Source organism: Thalassophryne amazonica, chromosome 8 (genome assembly GCF_902500255.1).
Source record: "Thalassophryne amazonica chromosome 8, fThaAma1.1, whole genome shotgun sequence".
Classification (NCBI taxonomy): Eukaryota; Metazoa; Chordata; class Actinopteri; order Batrachoidiformes; family Batrachoididae; genus Thalassophryne; species Thalassophryne amazonica.
In genome coordinates this window covers 60,725,329-60,745,233 of record NC_047110.1, presented here as the reverse complement: position 1 = coordinate 60,745,233, position 19,905 = coordinate 60,725,329, and the positions used below count along the sequence as shown (strand labels likewise).

The 19,905-nt window shown below is 38.9% G+C and overlaps 1 protein-coding gene across 2 annotated transcripts in view; it reads left to right on the top strand.

The window, feature by feature from the left end:
• Positions 1 to 19,905, top strand: part of arih1 (ariadne ubiquitin-conjugating enzyme E2 binding protein homolog 1 (Drosophila)) — a 49,659-nt gene that overhangs the window by 10,409 nt on the left and 19,345 nt on the right. For both annotated transcript variants that reach the window (XM_034176434.1, XM_034176432.1), the window contains 9 exons: positions 6,230 to 6,297; positions 6,445 to 6,592; positions 11,815 to 11,907; positions 12,002 to 12,057; positions 15,047 to 15,113; positions 15,695 to 15,801; positions 18,443 to 18,485; positions 19,249 to 19,320; positions 19,559 to 19,689. In XM_034176434.1, coding sequence (XP_034032325.1) covers positions 6,230 to 6,297; positions 6,445 to 6,592; positions 11,815 to 11,907; positions 12,002 to 12,057; positions 15,047 to 15,113; positions 15,695 to 15,801; positions 18,443 to 18,485; positions 19,249 to 19,320; positions 19,559 to 19,689 — 785 coding nt within the window. The remainder of the gene's footprint in view (positions 1 to 6,229; positions 6,298 to 6,444; positions 6,593 to 11,814; positions 11,908 to 12,001; positions 12,058 to 15,046; positions 15,114 to 15,694; positions 15,802 to 18,442; positions 18,486 to 19,248; positions 19,321 to 19,558; positions 19,690 to 19,905) is intronic.

Below are 19,905 nucleotides of genomic sequence, written 5' to 3'. Positions count from 1 at the left end.
GTAAACAAACTGCAGTATAAACATGTATGGCTCTATTGTTTGTCATAATTATATGATATGACATCCGATACTCGAGACGTATCACAATATTGATATGTTTATGTGCTTAATACTGCTTATCTGAATTTTATTTAAATGCATTCATAAGTTATTGTCTATGGTGTTGGTGTGTGACCCAGCTTTTTAATACTTTAGTTAATGTATGTTGTATGTACAGTGAGGAAAATAAGTATTTGTACACCCTGCGATTTTGCAAGTTCTCCCACTTAGAAATCATGGAGGGGTCTGAAATTTTCATCTTAGGTACATGTCCACTGTGAGAGACATAATCCAAAAAAAACAAAAAACAAATCCGGAAATCACAATGTATGATTTTTTTTTTTTTTTTTTTATAATTTATTTGCATGTTTCTGCTGCAAATAAGTATTTCAACACCTGCTAATCAGCAGAAATTCTGTCCCTCAAAGACCTGTTAGTCTGCCTCTAAAAAGTCCACCTCCACTCCACTTATTATTCCAAATTAGAAGCACCTATTTGAGGACTTTAGCTGCATAAAGACACCTGTCCACCCCACACAATCAGTAAGACTCCAACTACTAACATGGCTAAGACCAAAGAGCTGTCCAAAGACTCTAGAGACAAAATTGTAGACCTCCACAAGGCTGGAAAGGGCTACGGGGCAATAAACAAAGTGCGCATCTCAGGCCGCGTGTTATGCATTATGGGTAGGCTACATTTTTCGGCTACCACCCCACAAGCTATGGCGGCAGAAAGCCGCAAGGAGTGCTGTGATTTGGATCATTTCAACCGCTGGAAAGTTGATGATTTAAAGCATTTTTGTAAGCTCCGCGGATTGTCTGTTACAACCAGGACTACGTACGGCAGTGGACAGAAGCGGAAAGAAGAGTTGGCTGTGCTTGCGTGTGCTGCATTGTTACAGAAACTATTTTTGGTGCCGACAAAGGAGGAAGAGCATGCTGCTGTCGAAAATGACCAGTCCTTGTTGATAGTTGGAGACAAACAAATTTCTGACCTCTTGAAGGCAACTGACGGATGGTTAGACGAAGTCCAGAGACTGAAACTGTGGATATTGCAGAATATTTGCTAAGCAGGGATGAGAAATCGCTACTCCGCCGGCTTCATAATGACGACAATGACGGTGAGTCTCACATATAACTTCTTTGGTGACACGTTTGTTTTGATAAGTTGACAGACATACAATGATATGTGCATGCATGGAGTTTGTTTATAGAACATGTCAATTTTACAATATTAACGCGGCATGTTATTCATGGCGCGACATTACAGTCATAAGTCGATGCACGAAAACGGCGGCACAGTTTCAGGATATTGACAAAATAAATGTGCGCAAGAAACTTATAATTTTAGTCCGTCTTTTACATCCGTCTGGATCTTTATTTTCTGTGGCGAAATTGTGTAGAATGAATGGAGGTTTATGACCACATTTCTTCTTTTTTCCATCTTTGTGTGGACTTGGCGGAGCTTTGCAATCGTGTGTTTTCAGCCAACTTTCAAGCCTATAAATTCCATTCGAGCATTTGAAAATAGCACATTGCGCCCCTGTCATTATTGTATGTGTCGCTTAAGGCTTAAATCCTTTGAAACAATCCCTGTAAAAGCCTTAACTTTTACAGTCCGCAAATGCTACTGTATATGAAATTCAATGGGAGTGGTGTGAGTTTGGGAGCTGGAATTTTTGCCCCCGTTTGACCCACGCATGTGCAGATGCGATGCGCACTTCGCCTATTGCCAAGCAGCTTGGTGAAAAAAGATTAACTGTTGGAGCAATTATTAGAAAATGGAAGAAGCTAAACATGACTGTCAATCTCCCTCAGACTGGGGCTCCATGCAAGATCCCACCTCGTGGCATATCAGTGATCCTAAGAAAGGTGAGGAATCAGCCCAGAACTGCACGGGAGGAACTGGTCAATGACCTGAAGAGAGCTGGCACCACTGTTTCCAAGGTTACTGTGGGTAATACACTAAGACGTCATGGATTAAAATCATGCATGGCATGGAAGGTTCCCCTGCTTAAATCAGCACACGTCCAGGCCCGTCTTAAGTTTGCCCATGACCATTTGGATGATCCAGAGGAGTCGTGGGAGAAAGTTATGTGGTCAGGTGAGACCAAAATAGAACTTTTTGGTCTTAATTCCCTCGCCGTGTTTGGAGGAAGAAGAATGCTGAGTACCATCCCAAAAACACCGTCCCTGCTGTGAAGCATGGGGGTGGAAGCATCATGCTTTGGGGGTGTTTTTCTGCACATGGGACAGGACGACTGCACTGTATTAAGGAGAGGATGACCGGGGCCATGTATTGGGAGATTTTGGGGAACAACCTCCTTCCCTCAGTTAGAGCATTGAAGATGGGTCGTGGATGGGTCTTCCAACATGCCAGTGACCTGAAGCACACAGCCAGGATAACCAAGGAGTGGCTCTGTAAGAAGCATATCAAGGTTCTGGAGTGGCCTAGCCAGTCTCCAGACCTAAACCCAATAGAAAATCTTTGGAGGGAGCTCAAACTTTGTGTTTCTCAGCAACAGCCCAGTAACCTGAAAGATCTAGAGAAGATCTATGTGGAAGAATGGGCCAAAATCCCTGCTGCAGTGTGTGCAAACCTGGTGAAAAACTACAGGAAACATTTGACCTCTGTAATTGCAAACAAAGGCTACTGTACCAAATATTAACATTGATTTTCACAGGTGTTTGAAATACAACTTATTTGCAGCAGTAACATACCATTAAATTATTTAAAAAAATCATACATTTTTACATACATCATACATATCAATCATACATACATATCATTTTAAAAATCAATGATTTCTGGATTTTTTTTTTTTTTTTTTTTTTTAGATTGTCTCTCACAGTGGACATGCACCTAAGATGAAAATTTCAGACCCCTACATGATTTCTAAGTGGGAGAACTTGCAAAATCGCAGGGTGTTCAAAGACTTATTTTCCTCACTGTATGTATGCTTAATGTATGTTGTATTAGTATTTTCTTTTTCACCTTTACACTATCCCCAGTTGACATCAGAACCTACATATTTGTTTACTAACCCCAAGAGCCTTAATCATTTTCATATTTATGGTTTCCCCAACCCTGGCCTGATTTAAAGCTAGAACCCCAACCAGACCCAGTTATGCCCTCATTTGGACAGTGCTTAAAACAAGCCAATACTTGCCTGAGGTTCCACGCCTGTTATGCTGATGCAGCATGGTGATAAATTAAACAAATAAGCACGGACGGGCGAATGGAGTCCATTTCAATGGTCTCCCTATTTCATGCTGGGGGACAGTGGAAAAAGGCAGGATAATACAGAAAAGAGTAGTTTTCCATTCATTTTTATGTGCAACCTTGACCCTAAGGTTCAAGGCTATGAATACATCAAAATGAACACAGTTATCACTTTAAAAAATTAAAAAGTCATCATGACACAAAAATTGTAAACTTTGCAAATAATCCATTGTTCACCTGCTTGCCAAATCATGGGGGTGGTCCATACAGATCATCCATGATCCATTACACCATGAGCGCAATCGTTTATGAATTGGCAGTGTCCAGCATTATTATTGGTGGTTTCGGCAACCACCAATGCTTGCAGAACTCTGTAGTGTGAGATAGATAAACTGATTGTGGCTGCATCTGTTGTCCTGCGGATACTGCACCAGGGTGTCACAGTGAAGAAATAACTGAGCCAGAAGGCCAGACTCTAGATTTACCAGTCTGTTGTTATTATTTTTTGCACTCCTGTCATCACCTGTAGTCGTGAACTTTGGGAAATGACTGAAAGAACAAGGTCACAGATAAAAGCGACTGAAATGAGTCTTCCTTGGGGTATCTGGGCTTACACTGAGAAACTGGCTGAGACGTTCAGTTATCCGGGAGGGACTCTGAGTAGAGCCCTGCTTCTTCACATTGAAAAGAGCCAGCTGAGGTGGTTCAGTCATCTGGTGAAGATTCTCCCTTGTCATTATCTCCCTAGCAAAGTCTTCAAGGCACATCCATCTGGGAGGAGGCCCAGGGGAAGACCCAGGACACTGATTATTTCCCAGATGATTTTGGAATGCATCAGAATGCCCCAGGAAGAGTTGGAATACTTGGCTGAGGATAGGGACGTGCCGCCTGAGCTGCATGGTCTCCTGGTATCATGACCCAGACCTGGATAAGCTGAAAATTAATAACACGACGCACACAGTATAATTGACTGGGAAGAATATCACTCTGATCTAGGGGTCTATACCAGGTCACAGTATTATTGAAGCACTGGCATAAGACATTTGATACGCATACCACTAATCCCAATCCCATATTTTCGATAATATCAGCACTGGATGTGTTGAGCAGTTAGTCAGCCATATGTGCAGTAGCTCTTGAGTTGGACGAAAAACAAAATTAGTGTACATTAGTTTGCTGCGTCCCACAGCGCAGTGGCGACATAACGAACAAGAACAGCACACCCACAGTGAGTTTTACAAACATATTTGCACCTCAGTCTACACTAAAACATTTGTATATGTAAGGATTAAACAACGAGAAGCCATACATTATACGGTTTGAATGGTGTTACTCCGCTTCGTGCATTCAAACCATATAATGCACGGCTTCGAGTTGTTTATTCCGCTTATACCATGGTCCCACACAGTAAGCTAACACACAAATATTTATTTAAGTTAACAGAACATGATAAAAATGCTTAAGTATTTGGGACTATTTTATGCCAGTCTCAAGATATTTTCATCCTTGGCAACCATTCTCTTCTTTCCCGTCTTCAATCTTGTCCAGTTCGTCCGATGTAAAATCTTTATGCCGTTGCTTTTGCTGTTCTTCTCGCTTGCTTTCCTCCTCTTCCCATTCCTCAAACGTTTTATTTTGGCCAAAAATATTAAAATTTACTTGGAAATCCATGTTTTATCACGTTTCTGTCATTCACCTGTCAAAACACAGCTGATCTGCGCCAAATGATTTGCGCATTGTTATGGTGACAACCAGAGCAGAATGATATTACAGTGACTTAACTTGCCAAGTTAACTCGCCATGGGACAAGTTGGGACATGCCTATCTCGGCTTTCAATGCTTACCAGTCCAGTAAGTATCAGAGAAATTGTGGAGAGTTGGGCTTGTCCTAACTTGTCCTCTGACATGCCGAAACAGAGGTGTTCCTTTGTCTCGCTCAAACAGCGAATCGGTCGTTACGCACGAAGCATCCGCGTGGCTTTCCATGACAAAATCTCTTGTTAAAAGTGAAATCTGCCAGAAAATGGCTGATGTCCAGCTCTTGTGATAACCAGAGAAAGTGCACACGATGGTCTCGTATCCACAGAGCCATCAGCTTAGAAATGATCTGGCGTTTTCTGCCTCGTCGTCGCAGCTCGAGCGCGGCGCGCCGAGCGTCCTTAAAGCCATCCTTAAAGCTGTAGTAACAGTCCTTATTCTCTGTGAAGCCCGTAAAATTTTCACCGAAAGCCAGATAAATTTTTCAAATGGTTTCCAGGTGCCAGTCTCTAACAGCTTCTGAAAAAATTCTGATGGAAAAAAGTCCAAATCATTCCGCCATTTCCAGACAATGAAAATCCGACGAGGGGGCGGGACCACTCCTTCCACAAGGCGTGCTCACAGGCGAATGACGTCACCGACAGACGTGGAAAAACTCACGCATGCGCACGAGGGTTCAAGCTTGTCTGACGTAAAAATATATGAATCAAATCCATATAGTTTAAAAAAAAAATAAATAAAAAGGTCCGTTACTTTATTGACAGACCTCGTATCCATCTTTTGACTTATATCCAGAAAGCTGGCTCTAAAAGTGATGATTTATTGTTTATATTAAGAATAAATGACCCTCACCCCACATTTATTTTAATGTGCTGATGGTCTTAAATGCAGGAATAAGCATACTAAATGAAATGAAGCTGACCCCTCAAACCTAGAAATATCTTGGGTTCATACCGTCTGCAATGAAACAGGCGTTAAAGTAAATGTAAGAATCAGTTTTTATTTATATTTTCTATATCATCCCAACATTTTTCTGATTTGGGGTTGTAAAATCGTGGAAATATAACCTTTCCACCCCCAAATACTCCTAATTGTTCATTGTTAACACTTAAAGAAAATTTGAACTTGACAGTTTACTGTCAATTTGACACTTTAAAATTTTACTTATAACTAAAATTTATATCTTACTAAATGCGTTGTTTTTCTCTAGAATCCTGCAACAATAACACGCATTCTTCTGAGTCATTTCAACTGGGATAAAGAGAAGCTTATGGAAAGGTATAAATTTCTGTTTTAATGTTTGTCATCTTTTCATTTTGCAGGCACTATAACAGTTCTGTTTTCAGTTCCAAAAGTGTTTTTTAACAAATTTTTTCTTCATTTATTTTTTTCCCCCATTACTTCTCTGTTGAAAAATGCATACAGGTATTTTGACGGTAACTTGGACAAGCTTTTTGCCGAGTGTCACGTCATCAACCCCAGCAAGAAACCTCGGCTTCGTCCTCCAATCAATACAAGATCATCAGCACAGGACATGTCATGTCAGATCTGCTATCTGAACTACCACAACTCTGTGAGTTCTGTCGTGAAACGCCAGCAGTGGCAACAGCTGAATTTATGATTATTTGGGAGTTACAGTATAGTGTTATAATAAATGTTTTTAAAGCTATCTTTTGGAGATTTGAAGCTGTGGGATGCAAAGAACATCTTGGCTGAAGCAATTTTAAAAACACAGTTTTTTGTTTTTTTTTTAGGTTTAGCAACCTTTGTTTGGATGGGGGAAGGAAAAGTGGACTAAAGGTGTGACTAACGTCATATGAGAAAATATGTTTACAAAGTTTTTTTTTTCATAACAGTGGCCACCAGGTCCCTATGATTAGTAATGAGGTTTCATAAAAAAAATAAAAAAATAGTTGAGTCAAAATTGACATCACTGAGCAGGATGTGCTCATTAATTCTGATGACATGAGATGTTTGAGGAAAATCCAATTTTTCGGTAAACACTTTTTATTTAAAAACAATTTTTTTTGGAACAGTGACTGAAGACAATTTCATGTTCACGCTGGACACAGCACTAGTTCATCACATGGTCACATATACACAAAGGCATTCACCCACACCTGCCATCAGTCTAAAGTTTCCAGTTCACCTAACCTGCATTTCTTTGTAAGTGGGAGGAAGCTGCAGCACTCAGAGGGAACCTAATCAAAATCTGTTTTATGTATAAAACGGACAAAATCTGTTGTACGTATAAAACTCACAGACCTGTTAGTTTATCTTTAAGAAACCTCCAATTCTGCACTCTTTACCTGTATTAATTGCACCTTTTTGAACTTGTTATCTGTATAAAAGACACCTGTCCACACAATCAATCACACTTCAACCTATCCACCATGGCCAAGACCAAAGAGCTGTCTAAGGACACCAAGGACTAAACTGTAGACCTGCACAAGGCTGAGATTGGGGTACAGGACAATAGTCAAGCAGCTTGGTGAGAAGGCAACAACTGTTGGCTTAATTATTAGCAAATGGAAGAAACACAAGATGACTGCCAATGTTCCTCATTCTGGGGCTCCATGCAAGGTCTTGCCTCGTGGGGTAAGGATGATTGTGAGAAAACACGGATGACCTGGTCAGTGACCTGAAGAGAGCTGGGACCACAGTCGCAAAGATTACATTTAGTAACACCCTACGCCGTAATGGTTTAAAATCCTGCAGGGCAGCAAGGTCCCTCTGCTCAAGCCAAGACAATGACCTGAAACACACAACCAGGGAAACTAACGAGTGGCTCTGGAAGAAGCATTTCAAGATCCTGCAGTGGCCTAGCCAGTCTCTAGACCTGAACTCAGTAGAGAGCTGAAACTTGATACCTGAAAGATCTGGAGAAGAAAATCCCTGCTGCAGTGTGTGCACACTTGGTCAAGAATGACAGGAAATGTCTGACCTCTGTAATTGCAAACAAAGGTTTCTGTACCAAATATTAAGGTCTATTTGTCTATTGTATCAAATACTTATTTCATGCATTAAAATGCAAATTAATTATTTAAAAATCATACAAAGTTATTTTCTGATTTTTATTTTATTTATTTATTTATTTTTTAGATTCTGTCTGTCACAGGTGAATTGTACATACGATAAAAATTTCAGACATCTCCATTCTTTGTAGGTGGGAAATCATGCAGAATCGACTGTGGATCAAATATGTATTTGCCTGACAGCATATATATATATATATATATATATATATATATATATATATATATATATATATATATATATATATATATATATATATATATATATATATATATATATATATATATATATAATATGCTGGAATTGACCATGGAGTGGACCATGCTTCACCATTCCATTTACCATAACACACTTTACCATTCCATGTGTAATCTGTCAGTTCCCACTGCTTTTGTGTACATGATCTAAAGCAGTGGTTCCCAACATTGTGCTTCAGTGCCCCACACTGCTTTAACCAAGAAAGGCTGAGCTGTCCCACCCTGTCCCTCGAATAAACTGATTTGTATGTTTTTTTGGGGTGGGTGGGGGTAAATAAATAATAAAAATTAAATGATAGGTTTGGGGGGAACCTGTAATTGAATTTTTTTTTTTTTTTTATCAGTGCTCCCTTGGTTCATCAAAAAAGATAAAAAATTATCTCAATTACTTTTTGATTGGCAAGTAATTGTCATGACTTTATTTAATAGGTCAACTTTAATTTTGATAACCATAGAGCAAACAAATCCTTGGTCACCCTCAGTGATCTTTGGGGCTAGGACCCTAGTTTGGGTCATCATCTTTAGGGAACAAACTGATATACTTGTGCGAGTGTTTGGGTCGTCATCTTTAGGGAACAAACTGGTATACTTGTGCGAGTGGTGTGTGAGGAGTCACAAATGGGAACAAAGAATTGTAATGAAACCCAAGTGGATCTGGTTCAACTGAATTGTAATCAGGTAATTTCAATTCGTCCTACCAGCATGAGTATTCAACCTCATCACCTTCCAAGTGGATATAGAAATCGGGAAATGCCCAGGAGCATTTTATCTACTGTGCATGTTTTCATACAATACAGCTTTGAACTCATATTTAATCACTTATATATTTTATTATTTATTTATAGCTTTATTTTCAAATTTTAAGAACTTCATATAATTTGCTGGCATTTCCTGGTGTTGAGTTTACAGTTTTCCAGAGTGTTTAAAAAAAAAAAAAATCCATTTCTTCCAAAGCATACACATTAAAAAAAAATGTTTGTTTTTAGCAGTGAAGTTGCACTGAGTAGTGATTTTATTTTATTTATTGTATCCGTTGTGGCGACCCCCCAAAAAAATGGGAGCAGGCGAATGGACAACCATTGCCGTCTAATGGGCCTTTCACACTGATCACATCGGGAGCGTCAAATGCGTCAAAAATCTGTCTAAAAAGTGTTATTTTTAATGAGACGTGTTGCTTTTTAGAGGCGTCAGAAGCGTTGCGTCAAAATGTTTTATTTCGACTGGACTTCGTGGTGTTCAGTGGAAGTTTGGTTGTCTGCACAGCAGATGTTCCTGATTGGGACAAATAAAAATATTTATTTAAATATAAACACTAAACAGTTTTTTTATTTATATATATATATATATATATATATATATATATATATATATATATATATATATAAGAAAAAAAAATGCTAGAAAAAAAAAGTTATTTAAAGTTGAGCTTTTGTGGTCTCTGAAAAAAGCTGTAGCTTTATTTGGTAAAAATAGAAAAGACTGAACCATTTACAAATTAAAGCGTTCGCTCAGATCAACTGTGCTAAAAGGCTAAGCTAATGTTAGCCGATCATTAAACCTTCACAGCAGTGCAGTAAACGTCACGTTTTATTTTTATATTATTCTCACCTCGATAAAGCTGCAGAACTAAACTCTGTTGGGCAAACTGGGACTTCGCATACAACCCCTGGCAAAAATTTAGGAATCACCGGCCTCGGAGGATGTTCATTCAGTTGTTTAATTTTGTAGAAAAAAAGCAGATCACAGACATGACACAAAACTTAAGTCATTTCAAATGGCAACTTTCTGGCTTTAAGAAACACTATAAGAAATCAGGAAAAAAAAATTGTGGCAGTCAGTAACGGTTACTTTTTTAGACCAAGCAGAGGGAAAAAATATGGAATCACTCAATTCTGAGGAAAAAATTTTGACATCATGAAAAACAAAAGAACGCTCCAACACATCACTAGTATTTTGTTGCACCACCTCTGGCTTTTATAACAGCTTGCAGTCTCTGAGGCATGGACTTAATGAGTGACAAACAGTACTCTTCATCAATCTGGCTCCAACTTTCTCTGATTGCTGTTGCCAGATCAGCTTTGCAGGTTGGAGCCTTGTCATGGACCATTTTCTTCAACTTCCACCAAAGATTTTCAACTGGATTAAGATCCGGACTATTTGCAGGCCATGACATTGACCTTATGTGTCTTTTTGCAAGGAATGTTTTCATAGTTGTTGCTCTATGGCAAGATGCATTATCATCTTGAAAAATGATTTCATCATCCCCAAACATCCTTTCAATTGATGGGATAAGAAAAGTGTCCAAAATATAAATGTAAATTTGTGCATTTATTGATGATGTAATGACAGCCATCTCCCCAGTGCCTTTACCTGACTTGCAGCCCCATATCATCAATGACTGTGGAAATTTACATGTTCTCTTCAGGCAGTCATCTTTATAAATCTCATTGGAACGGCACCAAACAAAAGTTCCAGCATCATCACCTTGCCCAGTGCAGATTCGAGATCCATCACTGAATATGACTTTCATCCAGTCATCCACAGTCCACGATTGCTTTTCCTTGGCCCATTGTAACCTTGTTTTTTTCTGTTCAGGTGTTAATGATGGCTTTCGTTTAGCTTTTCTATATGTAAATCCCATTTCCTTTAGGCAGTTTCTTACAGTTCGGTCACAAACGTTGACTCCAGTTTCCTCCCATTCGTTCCTCATTTGTTTTGTTGTGCATTTTCGATTTTTGAGACATATTGCTTTAAGGTTTCTGTCTAGATGTCTGCCTGCACGTGAGTCTCCTCTCGCTCCTCTGGTTCCTCTGGCTCAGACTCATTTTCCCGCTCATCGGTTACAACAGCAGGTGGAACACCTGCAGGAGCATCCTGAGGCGCTTCAGCAGGAACTGTGGAACGATATTTGGAGCCGAGTTTAATTGTGCGCATGTGACAGAAAACTGATTCGTCGTGGCGCGCAGTGAAATGTGACGCTGCGTTACAAGTTGTGTCAAAACTTGACAGTTTCCGTGTCACTTCGTAATAACGCGTGACAGTTTGGGCTCCAAGAACCATCACAGGAACCACTACGAACGTTGTCACGTTCTATTAAGGATCACTACTCAAGACGGATCAGTACGCTCAGTTGCGACCTCCATGACATGAGACGAAATGAGGGTGGTGTGTGACATTCGTGGAAGATTTTTTTGACAGACAAAAACATGCTCCACGAATATCAAGAATATCACTCACCAACACGCACTATTAAGAAACCTATTCAGATGCCTTAAGTCACATTAAGAATGTCAGGAATGTGTCACGAATGACAGAAAAATGACATTCCTAACACGTCTTGGTTATGTGTAAACGCACCATAAACCCTTTACCACACACAATTATTAATTTTGTATTTTAATCTGAAAGAAAAATTGTTCTGTCAGATCTGATTCCAGTTTTTCTTCCAATGACCTATTGATAATTCTTAATAGATATCCAACACAAATGCTTTTCTGTACAGTATTTTACAGGTCTGGAATGTGGACACAAATTCTGCATGCAATGTTGGGGAGATTACCTGACAACCAAAATCATAGAAGAAGGAATGGGACAGGTATACAGAAAGTTGTTGTGGCGCCAAAGGTCACTTATTTTTAGCCATTTCATTGTTACCTCACGCATGATTTGCATTTGTGTTTTCTCTTCAGACTATTTCTTGTCCTGCACATAGTTGTGACATTTTGGTTGATGACAACACTGTCATGTAAGTATCTGCATTTCTTATTCTGCTGTAACTAAAATAATACTTTTTTGTGACTGAGACATTGTGCAAATTTTCTTTACTCCTCTCTGACAGTAAACTGAATATCTTTGGGTTGTGGATAAAACAAGACATTTGAAGACATCACCTTGGGCTTTGGGAAACACTGATTAATATTTTTCACAATTTTCTGACATTTTATAGACAAATTATAAATTAATCTGGAAACTAATTAACAGATTAATCAATAATGAAAATAATCGTCAGTTGTGGCCTTAATGGATACACAGAAAGAGCCACAAATGTAGAACTGTCTGCAATACCATTTGTTTTGAAATTTTTATTATTTTTATTTTTATTTTTTCTGTTTTTTAATTATCTGGATGTGCCCAGATATTTTGTAATTTCTCTTGCAAACCAGGCCCAACTTTATTTATTAATATACTTTACTACATTTAGTGAAAATCACCTCATTAATTTTTGGTAATCCTGCTAACAATTCTACACCAGTGGGTGAAAGCAACATTTTTGATAAATGTCACAAAGCATTACACAGTTCAGTCATGAAAATACTAAAGAATACACCATTCATTTTCTATACCAACTTACTCCAATCAAGGGTTACGGGGCTGGACCCTATTCCAACAGTCATAGGACGAGAGGCAGAGTATATCTTGGACAGGATGCCAGTCTGTCACAGGGCCACATATAGTCACACGCACACAGCCAATTAAAAAAAAAAAAAAATTTACAAATTCTGTTCACCTAGCCTGCATGTCTTTGGAAGTGGGAGGAAGCTGGAGGACCCAGAGAGACCTGACGCGAATGGGGTGAGAACATGCAAACTTCACACAGAAAGAACCAGGCAAGAAGGGATTGAGTGACTTTCTCGTTGTGAAGCAACCATGCTAACCATTAAATCGCCATGCCGCCTGCAAATAATTCATGTAATTAAACAATTTTAAAAATCATGTCTCTGCAAACATATATTAGCATTATTTACACCTTTGTTTTTATTATTTGTACCTTTTTAATTTTTCAAGTACTTTTAAAAAATAAAAAACTTAGTCTTGCATTTCACAATATAAAGGGAAGTTCTTTATGTAGAATAACTTTGATGGAAACACGATGGAAACAATTCCCCCCACCGTTGATGTTCAGTCTGTACTACAAAGAACGGCACAGACCCTAATCTGTTGTAAGAGCTCTGATGCACACAGTAATTGTCTTAACCTACATGCAGACAGCTCAACAGCTAGCATGAGACATAGCTGTGGTGTGACTCCCCCCAAAGTTACGAAGACAAATGCAATAAATAAACAAGAGCAATATGAGATTTCTGACGTCCCCCAGTCTGGATCTGGGTCACCTCCAAAATTCAGTGGAGTCTTCCATGTCCTAATAACTATCTGTGGTGCAGATTTGATGAGAATCTGTGAAGTAGTTTTTATGTAATCCTTAAAAGCCTATAAAGTGAAATCCTGAGCCAGAATCTGGATCCGGATCATCTCCAAAATGCAGTGGAGTAGGGCTGCAGCTGTTGATTATTTTAGTAATCGAGTATTCTATCGATTATTCTGGTGATTAATCGAGTAATTGGATAAAAAGTACTTTTGTGTTTTTAAACAACATCAATAGTCCAGGGCTCTCCCTAAGCAATGGCAGAATGTCACTGCACCAAAGTCTTGACATTTTGCTGAAATGGTAATGGGATGTGGCTTTCTGTTTTGTTTTTTGTTGTTTTTTTTCCCCTCAACTTGTTAACTTTTTTTGTGTGTGTTTGTTTGTTTTAAAGATTGATGGACTGGGTCCCTGCGTGTGTTTTTTATCCCTCTTTCTCTGTGATTCAGCAGATGCATTTCACCTGGAGGTTGAACATGCAAGCCTCGCAGTTTTTTTTTTTATTATTTTATTTAAGTTATAGTGTGTTATTTAGTATAGTGTTTGTGAAGCATTGGTTGTGTGTTGCCCAAAAAAGCAAAACAGTGTAAGTCTGAGCAAAACACAGAAGAAAGAGTGGACTTTGCTGAGAGGATCTTGTTTCAGAAAGTGTTTGTCAATGTGGCCGGGGATGAAGCTGTGACCTGCCCGGTCTGAGGTGAGTGCTATGAACCCCTCACACCGGGCAGAGACAGACAGCAGCTGGCCACTGGGCGAATAGCCACTCCCCACATAGAGCGGGCCATGTGGTTTTTTTTTTTTTTGTTGTTGTTGTTGTTGTTGTTTTGTTTTGTTTTAAATAGACAAAACACTCCGCTTCACTTTAAATGCACAGTAAGCTATTTCAGATGATCAGCGTGGACCCGCTTTCTTTTAAAAAGGCTTTATTTTACTCTGTGTCATGTTGGAAAGCTGTAGCTTTTGGCACTAAATGGATTAGCGTTTACACGGCATATGCGCATGTTTTAGTCTTCTTCTGTTTTTGTTTTTTTTTCTGGAGACATTGCAGCACCACACATAGGCCTGGCATATGTACTACAATGTTAAACAGAGCTTCGAGACAGAATTTGCCTCGAACATTTCTTGTGATCAAATTATTCGAGTTACTCGACTAATTGTTTCAACATTACGGTGGAGTCTTTCATGGTCTGATATCTATCTGTGGTGACAATTTGGTGAGAATCTGACAGACAAATAAATAAATAAATAAATCCCCAAAGATTTTATTATGTTGTATGGATTCATTCATTTTCTACACCCAGTTAGTCCAATCAAAAGTCATGGGGACGGCGGAGGGGAGTTGGAGTCTATCCAAGCAGTCATAGGGCATGAGGCGGGGTACACCTTGAACAGGATGCCAGTGTGTCACAGGGCTAGATTATCTCACCACAGAAATTAATGTTGCCATAGTAGTACTTACCTACGATTTTCTTTACTGAACTGCATCAGAAAAGGTGAAATTATTTTATCTGTTTGCAAACTCCAAACTTATACCAAAATTTGTCGACTTTATTCATTGAAGGCTAATAAACATTTCATTTCATTCCTGTAGGCGCCTCATAACAGATTCAAAAGTGAAGTTGAAGTACCAGCATTTAATTACGAATAGTTTTGTAGAGGTAAGTTTTGAGATTTTGTGTGTTGAAATGTAGCATGTGAAGTGGTGATCATTGGATGGCAGAAATGTGTGATACTTGACAAGAATTTTTCTCATTTGTGCAACAAAACTGTGAATTACTTCCCTGTTAATGTCACTTCTGTTTGTGACAGCCTACATCGGCACATATTTAGTTTTTGGCATAAACAGTTGAAAAGTCACTTGACACTGAGCATTTTTTCCTCCTCAGCTTAACTTTTATTTTCTACTTCAGGCACAAAAATGTCAGGCTCAATGTCAGACTCACACAATTTTGTCAGACACTCACCCGAAAACTGCAGTAGCGTTCACCCCCCCCCCCCCCCCCCCCCCCCCCCCCACACACACACACACACACACACCTTATATAGTTTCTTAAAATGTCAGGTTCTACATACTTAAAGGGAAAGTCAGGGATTTTTCAGCTTGGAACCTATTTTTAATGATTTTGTTTTTAATTGTTCCATTATTGACTTCAGGTTGAATCTGAGTTCACCTTTAAGCACTCAGTTAAGCACTCAGATGCAGTTAATTTCAGTTCTGTCTCCTGTCACTCCTTTTAAGTGCAATCGACTGTTAAAGTGGTGCCCTGCACCAGACTGCCATCATGTTGTCAAAGTTCAATACCCAGATGCCAAACCTGTGAGGTGCAAGTGTGGCCGTCAGTTTTGGTAAGAGACCATATAATGTGTGCTGGGTTGTAGTGTAACAATATGTTGTGGTATATTGAGTTTAATTTTTGCAGCTACAGTTGTATACAAACGTTTGGGCACTCCCGATGATTTTCATGATTTTCCTTTATAAATGATTTGTTGTCTGGATCAGACATTTCAGTTAAATATATCATATAGCTGACAAACACACTGATATTTGAGAAGTGAAATGAAGTTTCTAGCATTTACAGAAAGTGCAATAATTATTTAAACAAAATTAGGCAGGTGCATAAATTTGGGTACTCTTGTCATTTTATTGATTTGAATACATTTAGCACTAATTATTGGAATACAATTGGTTTGGTAAACTCATTGACCCTTGACCTCCTTACACAGGTGAATCCAATCATGAGAAAGGATATTTAAGGTGGCCATTTGCAAATGTTTCTCCTCTTTGCATCTCTTCTAATGAGTGGCAACATGGGGGCCTTTAAACACCTCTCAAATACCTGAAAACAAAGATTTCTCAACATCATGGTTTAAGGGAAGGATACAAAAAGCTATCTGAGATTTCAGCTGTCAGTTTCCACTGTGAGGAACATAGTGAGGAAATGGAAGACCACAGGCACAGTACTAGTTAAGGCCCGAAGTGGCAGGCCAAGTGGCCAGTGCAGGTACTGGGAATCTTGTTAAAGTTGAGGGTCACATGGATTCCAATCAATATCAGCAGATTCTTGAGAACAATGTTCATGAATCAGTGACAAAGTTGAAGTTGCGCCGGGGCTGGATCTTTCAACAAGACAACGACCCTAAACACTGCTGAAAATCTACTAAGGCATTCATGCAGAGGAACAAGTGCAATGTTCTGGAATGGTCATCTCAGTCCCCAGACCTGAATATTATTGAAAATCTGTGGTGTGATTTTAAGCGGGCTGTCCATCCTCTGAAACCAACAACCTGGGATGTTTTGTAAAGAAGAATGGTCCAAAATACCTTCAACCAGAATCCAGACTCTCATTGGAAGCTATAGCAAGTGTTTAGAGGTTGTTATTTCTGCAAAAGGAGGATCTACTAAATACTGATGTATTTTTTTTTTCTGTTGTGGTGCCCAAATTTATGCACCTGCCTAATTTTGTTTAAAGAATTATTGCACACTTTCTGTAAATACTAGAAACTTCATTTCACTTCTCAAATATCAGTGTTCATTTGCTATATGATATATTTAACTGAAATTTCTGATCCAGACAACCAATGATTTATAAAGGAAAATCGTGAAAATTATCAGGGGTGCCCAAACTTTTGCATAGAACTGTATATCATTTGACTTGTTTTGGCTTGAAATTTCAGCCGTTGGAGCTCCTGTTTAAAAAAAAAAAAAAAAAAAAAAAAGTTCATCAACGACGGCTATCAGTGTGTCCTGGTTTTTGGTGAATACCTTTGCTTAAATCTGAAGCTATACATTTTATTTATTTATTTATTTTACGGCAGATTATTGACACTGGCAACACATCCAATAGATAAAAATACCAAAAGCATTACTCTCAGTATTTTGTTTTATTTACTCAGAGAAAGTATGACACATTTGCCTGATTACAAGCAAAACATATGTGACAATCTGAATTTCTGTTCATGTTTTGACACAGAGCATCTGACTGTGCTCACAAAATTAGTGCGAAATATACAGCAGAGTTGGGTAAACAGGGATCCATTCAGCATTATGGTTTGAGCCTGATTTACCTAAATTTAACAGCATGACTTGTGACTGTCACATATCGCTGTTAAAAAAAAAGAAAGAAATAGTTTTGAGACGCACACACAGACAGTGGTTTTTCCAGGAACGTGTGACAATTTGCAAAGTTTATACCATTGACACAGAATAGTACAGGGGTCACAACCCTGTTCCTGGAGGGCACCTGCCCTGCATGTTTTCTAACTCTCCCTGATCTACTCCCAGACAATTAACTCTATCAGGTGTGCTCAGCCAATGAACAGCTGGAAGACACCACTTTAAAAAAAAACAGGTGTGACTTGAGTAGGTTGACGTGGAAAACATACAGGGCAGGGGCTCTCCAGGAACAGGGTTGGTGACCCCTGAGATACAGATTTGAACAAAAGCTCATAATGGTCAGTATCTGTGATTGACTGATGAAGTCACAAAGCAGGGGTCACCAACCCTGTTCCTGGAGAGCACCTGCCCTGTATGTTTTCCACGTCAGCCTACTCAAGTCACACCTGTTTTTTTTAAGTAGTGTGTTCCAGCTGTTGATTGGCTGAGCACACCTGATAGAGTTAATTGTCTGGGAGTAGATCAGGGAGAGTTAGAAAACATGGAGGGCAGGTGCCCTCCAGGAACAGATTTGGTGACCCCTGGAATAGTATATTTCCAGTGCTGTGATTGTAGCCAGATAAACGGCCTTCTCCAAGCCAGAGTCTGTTAAATTGATACATTTTCCTTTATTATATTCAGTTTGAGATACTGAATGCCTGACCTTTGTATGAGAAGAGTGTGTGTGTGTGTGTGTGTGTGTGTGTGTGTGTGTGTGTGTGTGTGTGTGTGTGTGTGTGTGTGTGTGTGTGTGTGTGTGTGTGTGTGTGTGTGTGTGTGTGTGTGTGTGTGTCTGAGAGAGAGATGTTTAACTCTTCTTTACTGTGATTGCAGCTTCAATTGTGGTGAGAACTGGCATGATCCCGTCAAATGTAAGGTATAGTAACAGTTAGTTTCCTTTCAAAAATATTAACTCTTAATGTGAAATTCTGATTTTAAAAACTCAATTGTAAAAAGAACAAAATCTCATTTTCCATCTTTACTCTCTTTACTAGTGGACTCCTGTGAGACTTTACATGTTTTCCAGCAGTGACCCAGCCACAAAAGTTTCTGGCTTCACCCCTAGTATTATTTAAAGTAGAGCTACAACTACCTGTAATGATTATGTAATAATTAATTTCAACATTAATCAAGTAATGGGCTACGACTGGCGTTCATGGTGTTCACTGAAAAAGATGTGTAAATTTGATTAAGCAGAAGAGACTGTAGTCAATCTGAAATCAGGTATAACACTGAACAGCTGAAGGAAATGTTACACCACATCTCTGCTCTCTACTCTAAAGTCCCGTATGCTCCCAACACAGTTCTGTACACTGCTTCTTCTAGCTTCCATGCCCGAAGTACTGTGCATGTAGCCATACCTGGGCATTTCTAAAATACAAAACCTACAGTATAGATATAGCTTTTCTGAGCCTTTGTTTGCTTCAGTTTTTCAAGTGGAAAAACTCTGAAGTGGCTGACGTCCTTGTGTGTCCATCATACAAGTGGCTCCATGTTTAATTTATTGTTTATCAAGGCAGAAAATTTTATTCACCATTTTTGTTTCATTTCAGCCTTAATTTCTGTGTCTGAAATCGCAAAAGTGCTACTTTATTTAAATTTGATAAACAGGATATTTTGGACTCATACGTTTTTTGCAGTGGCTCAGGAAATGGATTAAGAAGTGTGATGATGATAGTGAAACTTCAAATTGGATTGCAGCAAACACTAAGGTATGGAATTTGTTCCTTTAGTTTTGTCCTCATTCCTGCATCATTTTAAAATGGTTCTTGAATGTACACTTGCAGAGTTTTATGGAAAGAGTTTCATTATGGAATCGTCTTTTACTTCACCGTGTGTATCCTGTTTGCTTGATTCAGTTTGTGCTCTTACAGTTTGCCTTCAATTTGTAAAGCACCGTTTAATTGTCGTGCGTGGTGAATTGAAACATTAATCCACTTCACTTGACAGGAGTGTCCAAAATGCCATGTGACCATTGAAAAAGATGGTGGCTGCAATCATATGGTTTGTCGGAACCAGAACTGCAAAGCTGAGTTCTGCTGGGTCTGCCTGGGTCCATGGGAACCCCATGGCTCTGCCTGGTAAATATTAACAGTTTACACATACAGAATAAATGATAGCATCCTCTCTTATTGTCCTATTATGGTATTTGTTTTTATTCCCTCCTGATGCTGATATTTCACTTTAATAAAAGTGATAAACCAGGGATGTGTGATACAGATTTAAAATTATATTATGAGGTCTGTTAGAAAAGTATCAGACCTTCTTATTTTTTTCAAAAACCTGATGGATTTGAA